The 14,266-nt window shown below is 37.3% G+C and overlaps 1 protein-coding gene across 1 annotated transcript in view; it reads right to left on the minus strand.

Moving 5' to 3' along the window:
* LOC144379883 (transmembrane protein 135-like) overlaps positions 1-14,266 on the minus strand; it is a 142,621-nt gene that overhangs the window by 64,850 nt on the left and 63,505 nt on the right. The window contains exons 3-4 of the mRNA XM_078060536.1: positions 4,780-4,926; positions 1,583-1,652 (exon numbers count right to left, since the gene is read on the minus strand). Coding sequence (XP_077916662.1) covers positions 1,583-1,652; positions 4,780-4,926 — 217 coding nt within the window. The remainder of the gene's footprint in view (positions 1-1,582; positions 1,653-4,779; positions 4,927-14,266) is intronic.

The following is a 14,266-nucleotide window of genomic DNA, read 5'->3' on the forward strand; positions in this document are numbered from 1 at the left end:
TTCTCAAATACCTCTGATTTAATCAGAATAGTTCTCTTAGTTCCCCTCCTGAAGTCTCCCCTTAAATCAGAATTACATCCATTTGGAGGGCGTAACTCCTGCCTGGGAGCTGGCAGATCTTGAGGGCTGCCAGCAACATTGCTGCCCGCCCCCCCGCCATTGTACAAGTGGGGCAGGAAATCAGATTTGGAAGGAGTGTTTCAGAAACCACTGCACAAATGAAAAAATACTGCTTTAACCTCTGCTCATATCTTCAGGGACTCTAAGGTAAGTGTTAGCTTGGGTATATGCCACCATCAATATTAGACCACAGGCATTCACATTCAGAAGCAAAATGTGATACAGTCCCTCTTCCTCAGAGTGACTGCTGGGAGGTTGTCTTTTGGGGGTGCTGTACAACTTCCCATCACCAACTGAGTGGGGATCAGATATTATAAAGGAAGAACATAAACTTTTTAAAGCATCAGGATTGTGACAGACAAAACTAGAGAATTTGTGGCAGGTGGTGCCACCTGCACCAGACTAACTGCATGAAAATGACTTCCTCCCCAGAGGTGGTGGTGATGGAGGATGGAAGGACGGCAGGCACAGAACGGGGGACGGGTGTGAGCAGAGACAGTCTAGTACACAAATATACTAGGGAGGGAGGAATTTCTGCCAGTGGGCACAGCTAACTTCCTTCATGTAGAGTAACTGTTGAACATGCTCCAGTAACCTCCATGCCTTCAAAAATGTAACAGCTTTACAAGTCCAACACCAAATGCCACTGTATCAGATTGCGCACAGGGTATGTGTATGACTGCTGATCCACTAGTAGACAGCATACCCCAGGAACCTTGTTCTAGCACGCATTCTAATGAGAACACATTACAACATATAAATTTTAATAACTTTATTTTTCTGTCTTTTTTGCTGTTGTTGCTTCACCTTCTCTTCTACTTTAAAAGTTTTACACTTATTTTTTTATACAATTTTATTTATTTGAGACAGAAAGAGAGAACATGAGCAGGGGAGGGGGCAGAGGGAGAGGAAGGGCAAGAAGCAGACTCCCCCTGAGCAGGGAGCCCGAAACGGGGCTTGATCCCAGGACCCTGGGATCATGACCTGAGCTGAAGGCAGACACTTAACCGACTGAGTCACACAGGCACCCCTTCACTAACTTTTAAATAAGCGAATTTTAAAATTAATTAACCAAGGATCTGGTAAATGAATACTAAAAGCTAAATTGTTATCTATTTTTCACAAATTTCTCATTCTTCAAGTCAAATGCAAAGAATGATAGCAATTACTGTCTATTTTTCCATTTACTTTGAAATCATGCTTTAATTCAAAAGTTATTTCTATATGGGGCACGCCTGGGTGGCTCAGCCAGTTGAGTGTCTGACTTTGGCTCAGATCATGATCTCAGGTCCTGGATTAAGCCCAGCATCTGGCTCTGTGCTCAGTGGGGAGTCTACTTGTCCCTCTCCCTCTGCCCCTCCCCCCACTCATGTTTTTTCTCTCTCTCAAATAAATACAATCTTTAAAAAGTTATTTCTGTATATATTCCCCATGGCTAACAGTGATACTTTTATATACTTACTTTAATGCAATAAGAGATGCAATTATCTTCATAGTGTTTGCAACACCTATGCCTTGGTCCATGCTTACATCTGAAATAAGACAAAAATAATAAATGATGTGTATGTGTGTAGATGTGCTTAACACTCTCTAACCAAAAAAAGCAGAAAACATTACCTACTTGTTTCTAAATGCATGCATCTTTTGGTTTCTTAGGACATAAAAAAGCAAAGATAACAGATTTTTTTTTCTTTTCAGTTCACCATTTGACACAGTGCATAAAATATGTGACTGCAGTCAAAATACTTAAATGCAGAACAGAAAAAACATTGGTAAATATTTGTGACTAAATATGAAAAATATGTAATATATTATCTCTATACTCTGCCAAATCTTTTGGAAGCTTTAAGTTGCTTACTGTAGAGTATAACGGTCATAAGTCCCCCATGAAGTCAGTACTTGAGCAACAATCATAATGAGAAAGTGCTCAGGTTACAGGAATTTATACTTAATTATATTTGAGAGAAAACATCTGGAAAAGAAACATGATACGGTATTAGAATTCAAAATTCAGTTTTTAAAATAAATAGAGTAATAGATCATGTGGGAATTCAAAAGTAGGTTATTTGTGATTTAAATGCAAACCACTTGGTCCTCTGGTGTTTAGTAAATGTTTCTGCTGGGGGGGGCTACTGTTCAAGACACATAGATTTTTAATTATTTGGTATGCTGACTCCAGGACTATATTGAGGCGTAAAAAAGTAAGTAAAATATCTAACAGGGGTCTGGCTCTCCCCCTTTCTCTATGAAGTGTTCATGTTCCAAAATGAGTAGTCTTTGTAATTCTTGCAGACTGCAGTTAATTAATTATCTCATGGTTGGAACACATTAAGTTTCTTGTTTGTAACAATAATGTGTAGAGTGATATTCTGGCTCCACACCTCTTTAATTCCATTTGCAAACTGATTAGCAAAACCCTTTCGGAAATCCAATTCTGCACCACAGCTGGCATATACGTGTAGCCCTTCACAGACAAGGGGGACGGCAGGGATTCCTGCTGCCCGTAGCCCTTATGTCATCAGGATGATGGGACATATCTGGCCATGTGAAGTTGAGGGATTAAAGCTGGGACCTAAAAGAGGTAAATCAGAGAGGGGTGGCCATGTGTAAACCATCACTCTTCATACTTCTAAGTGTCCTCTTCAAAGGCATTCCTCAGCCAGTGCTACTGGAACTACACAGAAATCGTTAAACTCTCTTTGCTAGTGAAGTTCAATTCTGGTATCAGCTATACTGTCATTTAATCTTCCCTCAGTCTGTTATTAAAACTTCTCAAAACCTGGACTCCCCATCTCCTGTCTTATCTGCTCTGCTTATGTATTACCCTGCATCTGCTTCCACAGCAGTGGACTCACGGAGGCAAGTCTGACAAGTTCTGCCATGACCTGATTAGTTCTGATACCCAAGGCATCATTCACCCACATAATACATTCTCTGCATTCCCGTCTCCGCATTCCCCTCTGATTCATGGTGACATGATTTCCATGAATAGGGATTCCTTGTCTCTTTTCTTCACTCAGGTGATCAGTAACTATTTTGAACTTGCTTAAGAATTAAGAAGTTCATTACCAATCTCACTAGTGGCTATTTACCCAAAAATTACAAAACACTAATTCAAACGGACATATGCATCTCTATGTTTATTGCAACATTATTTACAATAGCCAAATTATGGAAGCAGCCCATTTCAATCAATGAATGGATAAAGAAGAGGTGGTATACACACACACACACACACACACACACACACACACACAGAGAGTAATATTCAACCGTATTACTCATATGTGGAATTTAGGAAACAAATGAGCAAAGGGAAAAAAAAAGAGAGAAACTAATCAAGAAACAGACTCTTAACTACAGAGAACAAACTGCTGATTATCAGAGGGGAGGTAGTTAGGGATATGGGTGAAACAGGTGATGGGGATTAAGGAGTGCACTTATCATGATAAAAAAAAAGGATATACATAAATTTTTTTAAAAAGTTTACTACCACAATTATTCCTGCCATCTGTTATTCCTTCCCTCCCTCTTACCTTCTGTATGTGCTGTATACTAAAATGAAGACAAAGTCTTTAAATACAGTAAAAATTTTGAGCACCTACTCTGTGCTCATGTACGTGAGGCAACTCACATGTTATTTCATTTAATGGACGCAACACTCCATAACAGAGATCATTAACCCAAGTTAACAGATGAGGACTTTAGGGTCCAGAGTGGTTAAATCACTTGCCCAAAGTCACAAAGCCAGCAGGGGTGAAATGAGAGTCTAAGGTCTGATTTATTGGCTTCAGCTTCCCATAACTGATCCCTAACTTTCTATATTGGCTATTCATTCAACACTCTCTAAAATATCACTACAAAGATTATTTTTATTAACTGATGTTCTAATTTTAAATCACTAAATTTTCTATTAATTATAGATGTATTTTAATATTATATAGAAGTATAATTCCTATACTTGAAATAGCCCAGTGATGGGTATTAAGGAGGGCACATATTGCGTGGAGCTCTGGATGTTATACGAAAACAATGGATCGTGGATCACTACATCAAAAACTAATGATGTATTGTATGGTGACTAACATAACAACAACAAAAAAAGGACAAAGTTAAAAAAAAAACCAAAAAAAACAAATACTATTTGTATGAAATTCAGACTTCTTTGTATAATATACAAATAAAGATGTTTTATTCCATTTCCAAAGCCCTGAAAATTTCTACTCTTACAAAAAACATTTATGTAAGGTTTGCTCCTTATTATTCCTCTATCTTCTTGAATGTGCCCCAGAACTTTTCTTTCTCCTTTCCACATTTGGAATATTTGATTAGCACATATTAACCTGTTTCCTAAAGTTCCCCATTCTAGCCTCCTACAACTGTGTCTAGTTTGACATAGAAAACTATTACAAGTTCATATAAATCTATTCTAAAGGCATATGTTGGTCTATAGTCCAGACAAAAATAATAAATAACACTGACTTGCCATTATGTGCCTTTTATAAAACTCTATGCACTGTTTCTGGTAAAAAAAAAAAAAAAGATAGATATGATATATATGTATATCATTACTGAAAAGAAAATAAAACACCTTGGCAAAGTACAAATATCATATAAAACAGTAACACAGTGTGCTAAATATCAAGATAAAAAACTTACACTGAATCCACAAGTTTCCTGATTAGAGCAATTATATTCAATCTTCTTGGCTTTTCTTCATGTTTCTCTGTCTTTTGTTCCACTTTTGCATATGCTGCTTCTGGTGAATAAGAATGTGTGGGAATTTCTTCCTTCCCTACAATAAACCTAAAGAAAAGAGCACAATGTGAGGCATTTTCACCTTTAAAAATAAAAGGAAAAAGACAATAAGGAAAAAAAACCCATCCTGATTCTGTTAATATACAAATACATTTTGGAGAGTACCTTATCATTTGAAATAATGTTTTTCAAAATTTAAATAAAATCTTATCCTTTATAAGAAAATGCTGACAGCCATTTCTTTAATAATGCAATAAATTCTTCTATTAAGTTCTCTATTTTAGTTCCAGCATAGTTAACATACAGTGTTATATTAGTTTCAGGTGCATAATACACTGACTCAACATTATTCAGTGTTTATCAAGATAAGTGTACTATTAATCTCCTTCACCTATTTCACCCACCCCCCACCCACCTACCCTCTGGTAACCATCAGTGTGTTCTCTGTAGTTAAGAGTCTATTTCTTCGTTTGTCTCTCTCTCTCATTTTTTTTCCTTTGCTCATTTGTTTTGTTTCCTAAATTCCACATATGAATAAAATAATACGGTATTTGTCCTTCTCTAGCTGGCTTATTTTGCTTAGCATTATACTCTTTAGCTCATCCATGTTGTTGCAAATGGCAAGATTTTATTCTTTTTTGTGGCTCAATATTCCATTGTGTGTATATGTGTATGTGTGTGTGTGTATAAAACCTCTTCTTTATCCTATTGATGGACACTTGGGCTGCTTCCATAATTTAGCTATTGTAAATAATGCTGCAATAAACAGAGGGTACACGTAGTGTCTCTGTGAATTAGTGTTTCTGTATTTTTTGGGTAAATACCCAGTACTGTGAGTACTAGGTTGTAGGGTAGTTCCATTTTCAACTTTCTGGGGAATCCCCATACTGTTTTCCAGCATGGCTGCATCAGTTTGCATTCCCACAAATAGTGCAAGAGGGTTCCTATTTCTCCACATCCTTGCCAACACCTGTTGTTTCCTGTGTTGTTGATTTTAGCCATTCTGCCAGGTGTGAGGTGATAGCTCATTGCAGTTTTGCTTTGCAGTTCCCTGATGATCACTGATGGTGAGTATCTTTTCATGTGTCCGTTGGACATCTGGATGTCTTCTTTGGAGAAATGTTCGTTCATCTTGTCTGCTCATTTTTAAATTGAATTAGTTGTTTTTCAGGCATCGAGTTATAGAAGTTCTTTATAATTCTGGATACTAACCCTTTATCAGATATGTCATTTGCAAATATCTTTTCCCATCCCATAGGCCGTCTTTTAGTTTTGTTGATTATTACCTTTGCTGTGCAGAAGCTTTTTATTTGATGTAGTCCCAATAGTTTTATTTTTGCTTTTGCTTCCCTTGCCTCAGGAGACATCTCTAGAAAAAAGTTGCTATGTCCGATATCAGAGAAGTTACTGCCTGTGCTCTCTTCTAGGATTTTTACGGTTTTATGTCTCACATTTAGGTCCTTAATCCATTTGGAATTTAGCTTTGTGTATGGTGTAAGCCAGTGGGCCAGTTTCATTCTTTTGCATGTTGCTGTCCACTTTTCTCAACACCATTTGTTGAAGAGGCTGTCTTTTTCCCACTGGATATTCTTTCCTGCTTTGTCGAAGATTAACTGACCATATAATTGTGAGTTTACCTCTGGTTTTCTATTCTGTTCCATTGATCTATGTGCCTATTTTTGTGCTAGTACCATGCTTGTTTTGATTACTAAAGCTTTGTAGTATAAGTTGAAGTCTGGAATTGTGACATCTCCAACTTTGCTTTTCTTTTTCAAAATTGCTCTGGCTATTCAGGGTCTTTGTGGTTCCATACAAATTTTAGGATTCTTTGTTCCAGTTCTGTGAAAAATGTTGTTGGTATTTTGATAGGGATAACATTAAATCTGTAGATTGTATACATTTGTGTAGTATGGACACTTTTACAATATTTGTTCTTCCAATCCATGAGCACAGATTATCTTTCCACTTGTTTGTGTAGAAACAGCAACATCTTTTATCAATGTTTATAAATATTGTTTATAAATATATAAACTATATATAATATATATATATAAAATATAAACTATAAAACATTGATAAAAGATAATTTATATATTTTTACACAAGTCTTTCACCTCCTTGGTTAAGTTTATTCCTAGATATTTTATTACCTTTGGTGCAATTGTAAATGGAATTGCTTTCTTAATTTCTCTTTCTGTTGCTTATTAGTATATAAAAATACCATGAATTTCTATATGTTGATTTGCTATCATGCAATCTTACTGAATTCATTTATCAGTTCTAATAGCTTTTTGGTGGAGTCTTTAAGGTTTTCCATATATAGTATCATGTCATCTGCACATAGAAAAAGTTTTACTTCTTCCTTCCTCTTTTCTGATCACTGTGGCTAGGACTTCCAGTACTACGTTAAATATGAGTGGTGAGAGTGGACATCCTTGTCTTGTTCCTGACCTTAGGGGAAATGCTCTCGGTTTTTCACCATTGAATATTATGTTAGCTGTGGGTTTTTCATTTATGGCTTTTATTATGTTGAGGTGTTCCCTCTAATCCCACTTTGCTGAGGGTTTTTATCATGAATGGATGTTTTATATTCTAAAATGCTTTTTCTGCATCCATTAAAATGATCATTTGGTTTTTATTCCTTCTTTTATTGATGTGATGAATCACATTGATTGACTTGTGAATACTGAACCACCCTTGCACCCCAGGAATAAATTCCACTTGATTCTGGTGAATGAATTTTTAATGTATTGTTGGGTTCAGTTTGCTAGTATTTTGTTGAAAATTTTTGCATCTATGTTCAGAAAGAGATATTGGCCTGTATTTCTCTTTTTTTGTAGTGTCTTTATCTAGCTTTGGTATCAGGGTAATGTTGGCTTCATAGAATAAATTAAGAAGTTTTCCTTTTCTATTTTTTGGAATAGTTTGAGAACAGGTGTTAACTCTTCTTTAAATGTTTGGTAGAATCCCCTTGTGAAACCATCTGGTCCTGGACTTTTGTTTGCTGGGACATAGGTTAACATTCTCCTACAATCTTTTTGATTTCTGTGCTTCGGTTGTTACTTCTCCCCTTTCATTTCTAATTTTATTTACTTGAGTCCTCTCTCTCTTTTTATGAATCTGGCTAAAGGCTTATGATTTTGTTGATTTTTCAAAGAACTGGCTCCTGGTTTCACTGATTTGTTCTATTGTTTTTTTAGTTTCTACTTTATTTCTGCTCTAATCTTTATTATTTCCTACCTTCTACTGGCTTGTGGCTTTGTTTGTTGTTCTTTCTCTAGTTCCTTTAGATGTAAGGTTAGATTGGTTGTTTATTTAGGATTTTTCTTGCTTCTTGAGGTAGGCCTATATTGCTATAAACTTCCCTCTTAGAACAGCTTTTGCTATATCCCAGATTTTGGACTATTGTGTTTGCATTTTCATTTCTCTCCATGTATTTTTTATTTCCTCTTTGATTTCTTGATTTACTCATTCATTGTTTAGTAGTATGTTATTTAACCTCCATGTATTTATGTGCTTTTCATGTTTTTTCTTGTGCTTGATTTCTAGTTTCATACCATTGTGGTCAGAAAAGATGTATTTTTATAACTTCAATTTTTCTGAATTTGTTGAGACTTGTTTTGTGGCCTAATATGTGATCTATTCTGGAGAATGCTCCACGTACATTTGAAAAGAATGTGTATTCTGCTGTCTTAGGATGGAATGTTCTGACTATATCTGTTAGATCCATCTGGGCCAATATGTCATTCAAAACCACTGTTTCTTTGTTGATTTTGTTTGAATGATCTGTCTATTGATGTAAGTGAAGTGTTGAAGTACCCTACTATTATTGTATTACTATTGATCATTTTCTTTATGTTTGTTATTAACTGCTTTATGTATTTATTTGGGTGCTCCCAAGTTGGATTCATAAATATTTACAATTTTTATATCTTCTTGTTGGATTGTATTGTTTATGATCATACAGTGTCCTTTGTCCCTTTTTACAGCCCTTGTATGAAAGTCTATTTTGTCGATATAACTTGCTACTCAGGCTACCTTTTCACTTCCATTTGCATGATAGATGTTTCTCTATCCCTTCACTTTCAGTCTGCATATGTCCTTAGGTCTGAAATGAGTCTCTGGCAGGCAGCATGTAGATGGGTCTTGCTTTTTTATCCATTCTGTCATCATGTGCCATGATTGGAGCATTTAGTCCATGTACATTCAAAGTAATTATTGATATGTATGTATTTATTGCCATTTTGTTACTTGACTTATGGTTATTTTGATAGTTCCTCTCTGTTCCTTTCTTCTCTTGCTCTCTTTTTTCATGATTTGTTGGCTTTCTTTAGCAAAATATTTGGATTCCTTATTGTTTTTTTTTAATTTATTAGTGTTTTTTTTAAATTTTTTTATTGTTATGTTAATCCCCATACATTACATCATTAGTTTTAGATATAGTGTTCCATGATTCATTGTTTGCTAGTATGCTCAGTGCTCCATGCAGAACGTGCCCTCCTCAATACCCATCACCAGGCTAAGCCATCCTCCCACCCCCCTCCCCTCTAGAACCCTCAGTTTGTTTTTCAGAGTCCATCGTCTCTCATGGTTCTTCTCCCCCTCCGATTTCTCCCCCTTCATTCTTCCCCTCCTGCTACATTTTTCTTCTTTTTTTCTTTCTTAACATATATTGCATTATTTGTTTCAGAGGTACAGATCTGAGATTCAACAGTCTTGCACAATTCACAGCGCTTACCACAGCACATACCCTCCCCAGTATCCATCACCCAGTCACCCCATCCCTCCCACCCCACCCCCCACTCCAGCAACCCTCAGTTTGTTTCCTGAGATTAAGAATTCCTCCTATCAGTGAGGTCATATGATACATGTCTTTCTCTGTTTGACTTATTTCGCTCAGCATAATACCCTCCAGTTCCATCCACGTCGTTGCAAATGGCAAGATCTCATTCAATTTATTACTGTTTTTGACTTGTAGTTACCGTTAGGTTTATATATAACATCTTCCGCATATAGCAGTCTATGTTCAGCTAATGGTTGCTTAATTTTACTCCTCTCCTCTCCACATTTCAGATATTTGGTATCATATTTTACATCCTTTTATTTTGTGCTTCTCTTGACTGATTTTTATAGATATACTTATTTTTTTGTTGTTTTTGTACTTCCTGTTTTTTCTTACTCTTACTTATGATTTTTGTTTTCCTCTTACAAAGCCCCCCTTAGCATTTCTTGTAGGGCTGGTTTAGTGGTCATGAATTCTTTTAACTTTTGTTTGTCTGGGAAATTCCTTCTAATCTGAATGACAGCCTTGCTGGATAGAATATTCTTGGCTTCCAATTTTTCCCTTTGAGCACTTTCAATATATCATACCAGTCCCTTCTGGTCTGCAACGTTTCTGCTGAAAAATCAGCTGATAGCCTTATGGGGTTTCCTGTATATGTAACCATCTTTTTTTTTTACAATCTTTAAAATTCTTTCCTGGCGCACCTGGGTGGCTCGGTCGTTAAGTGTCAGCCTTTGGCTCAGGTCATGATCCCAGGATCCTGGGATTGAGCCCTGCATCGGGCTCCCTGCCTGGCGGGAAGCCTGCTTCTCCCTCTCCTACTCCCCCTGCTTGTGTTCCTGCTCTCGCTATCTCTCTCTCTGTGTCAAATAAATAAAATCTTTAAATAAAATAAAATAAAATTCTTCGTTTATCACTATTTTTTGCCATTTTAATTACTATGTGTCTTGGTGTGTACCTCCTTAGGTTGAATCCTAACAGGGGGATTTCTGTGCCCCTGAATCAGGATCTCTGTTTCCCTCCCATGATGTGGGAAGTTTTCAGCTATTACTTCTTCAAATACATTTTCTGTCCCCCTTTCTCTCTTATGCTTGATGGAGTCACTGAATTTTCTAAGTCTATTCTCATTATGTAGTATTTATTTGTCTCTCACCTGTTCAGCTTGATTGCTTTCCATTACTCTATCCTCCAGGTCACTTACAGGCTCCTCTGCTTCCTGTAGCCTACTGTTTATTTATTCCATCTATTGTATTTTTAATTTCATTTATCGAGTTCTTCACCTCTGATACATTATTTTTTATCTCTCTCTCTTTTTTAAAGAGTTTATTTATTTATTTGTTTGACAGAGAGAGACACAGCAAGAGAGGGAACACAAGCAGGGGGAGTGGGAGAGGGAGAAGCAGGCTTCCTGCCAAGCAGGGAGCCCGATGCAGGGCTCGATCCCAGGACCCTGGGATCATGACCTGAGCTGAAGGCAGGCACTTAATGACTGAGCCATCCAGGCACCCATTTTTTATCTCTTTGTCAAGAGTTTCACTGATGTCCTCCACCCTTTTCTGAAGTCCACTATCTTTATGAGCATTACTTTAAATTCTTTATCAAACATCTTACTTTTTTCTGTTTCACTTAATCTCCTGCTGTGATTTTGTCCTGTTTTTTCATTTGGGACATATTCCTCTGTTTCCTCATTTTGTCTGTCTGTGTCAGTTTCTCTTTGTTAGGAAAGTCAGCTACACCTTCTGCTCTTGAAAGTAATGGCTTCATGAAGAAGAGGTCCTGTACTGCTCTGCAGTATAGTGTCCCCTGTTCACCAGAACCTGGCACTTCAGGGGAATCTCCTGTTTGTGTTGCTTGTGTTGTGTCTGAGTCGCTTTTTCTTTCAGTCCAGACATCTTCATTGACTCTGTATCTGTTGTGGGCTTTGCTTGCTTTCTGTGGTGTTAGTGAGACACAGGCTGCGAGCTCTGAGAAGACATCAGGTGAGCTAAGGGCTGAGGTCAGCATGCTTGGAGTGTGCCAGTCCTCAGGAGAACACATGGGCAAGGCACACTGCTAGCAGGTTAGGTAGCAAGTGTCTGTGCAGTGCTGCCCACAGGTGGCCCTGTGTTTATGCTGGGCAGCAGGGGAGGAAAATGGTGCCTGCCACCTCCTTTGTTCCCAGAGAAGTCCCCTAACACACTCAAAATCAGTATAAACATATCTTCCTCTTGTTTGTCCCAGGCACTATGCAAACTGTCATTTCTATGTTGCCTCTCTATGGGCTGCTGTATCTTTAAAGGCAAGATCCAGCTATCACTCACTCTCCCATCTTGCCCAGTGCTGAGTCAGCTGACTTTTTAAGCTCCAGACTCCAAATCCTGTGATTTATACAAACTCATGGAATTCAGCCCCTCTGGTTTTCAAAGCCAGATGTTATGGTTTGGGATCCCTAGTGTGAGAGACTGTTTTCTTTCCCCTCTCTACACCCGTAGCTCCCTCCCTCCTGTGGGCAGCTCCCAACCACTGTTTCTACCCTTGGTAACCTCTCAGATGCAGCTTTTTTTTCTTTAAAGAGTTCATTTATTTATTTGAGAGAGAAAAAGAGAGAGGGAAAGCACAGAGGGAGAATGAGAGGGAGAAGCAAACTCCCCACTGAGCAGAGAGCCCGACATGGCACTTGATCCCAGGACCCTGAGATCATGACCTGAGCTGAAGGCAGACACTTAACTGACTGAGCCACCCAGGCACCCCCTCAGATGCAGCTTCTTTACATTTAGTTGTGGAGTTTGTTCTGCCCATCTTTGGATTGCCCTCTAGCGTATTTACATCGATGTGAGTGATATCTAGTTGTCAACATGGGATGGGGTGAACTTAGGGTCCTGCTACTCCACCATCTTCCCAAGCTTCCCAACAATGCACGTATTTTAAAATCAAATTAACCAAGTAAAATACAGCATAACACTTTTATGATGCACCCTTTTAACCTAAGTTACCACTTTTTAAAGATATTACACACCTTGAAGTTTTTTCAAACAAAAAAGCAGGTGAAATATTTACTTGGGTCTACTAGTTGATCAAAAAATTCTATTTTTTTGTCTAAATTCTACTAATAGTTACAATTGAATGAGGTTCTCATTTTTCAGTATAAAGTTATATCTCATGTCACTTTGAGTCATAAAATAGCTGCAATGCAATATTAGGTCATATAAAGATATTCAGGGAAATGGAGGAAACTAAAGACTGAGAATCATAAAATGGTCAAGATTCCATGCATTCTCACATAATTTCATTAGAAAACCTTAAACTCAATATTATTCTAATCTAGTTATTTCTCTTCTGAAAAACCTAATATCTGGGAGAAGACACTATTCTTATCTCATCAAAACTGGAGTATTTTTTTCCCAGACAATGCGAAAGAAAAGAAAGAAAAGAAAAGAAAAAAAGAGTTGCTACCATTAGATATCATTCAATCAGTATCCTTTACTAGTTTTCCATTTTTGCTGTTTGTATCTTCACTATGAGTCATTGCTCTTATAAAGAATAACTAAGCTTTCTTAAGAGAACTCTACCTGCTGAACTTTCAGAAAATACCATAAAATGCAGACAAAAACAAGGGATCAGTAATACTACACTAAGGTTCTGGAACATGGGACCTATGACAAATAGAATAAGAAAATGTAAACACTCAGAAAAGAGAGGTGAAACAAGCTATTACTATCAACAACTGTATCCCATCTCATTCGGACAAACTTGGTAAAATATCTAGCTTATTAAATCATAAAGGGCATGTAATGAGATTGTCACAAGGTGGCAGCTGTGCAGTCTCAGTAGCTGTTATTCCAAAAGAATTTGGTTCTTAATCATGGGTGTGCATGGAGAGTTCAAGGTCTGTACTACTGTTCTTTATAAACAAGACAAAAACTATGTTAGAACAGATAAAATCATCTCTCTCACACTGTTCATAACACTGTTTCTCTTTTGGCCAGGACTGACCATCTCAGATTAGAGGTCACTTCCTTGGAGAAACTGTCCCCGCCCAAGCTGCAGTGAGTTAGCAATCCTTCCCTTGTGCTATCAAAGCCCAATGAGTCCCCAATAGCAGAAGCACCTTATTAGTAGTTTGCATCTCCCATTAAACTGTGGGTCTGTGAGACTCTATACATCTTTTGCTATTACACCCCAGGGACTGGCACATAGTAAAAATTTAATTAATACATACTGAATGATCAAATATAGTAATAATGAGCATTTTCTGAACATTTACTATATGACAGGACAGTACAGAGGATTAAATCATTTAATCCTCATAGCAACACTACGAAGTAAGTAGGTGCCATCATTTCCGTGAGAGTTAGCATGAAAAAGCATTTGACCACATCCAAAAACAATTACTTGGACCCAAAAAACTGTCTGACTCTAAAGCCTGGGCTCTTAATCACTAAGCTGCCTATACACTTCTAAGTATTAAACTATGTTGATGCAGGTTTGGTATACCATAAGGCTCCTGAACTGGTTCCCAGCCTTTGACTCTATCTTTGACTCTATCTGTTCTCATAACTTCTACTAACTTAGCAAGAATTAATAACCATTTTTTTCCAGAATATTTTCCTATAATACAGAGTAAAT

This window comes from Halichoerus grypus, chromosome 13 (genome assembly GCF_964656455.1).
Source record: "Halichoerus grypus chromosome 13, mHalGry1.hap1.1, whole genome shotgun sequence".
Taxonomy (NCBI): Eukaryota; Metazoa; Chordata; class Mammalia; order Carnivora; family Phocidae; genus Halichoerus; species Halichoerus grypus.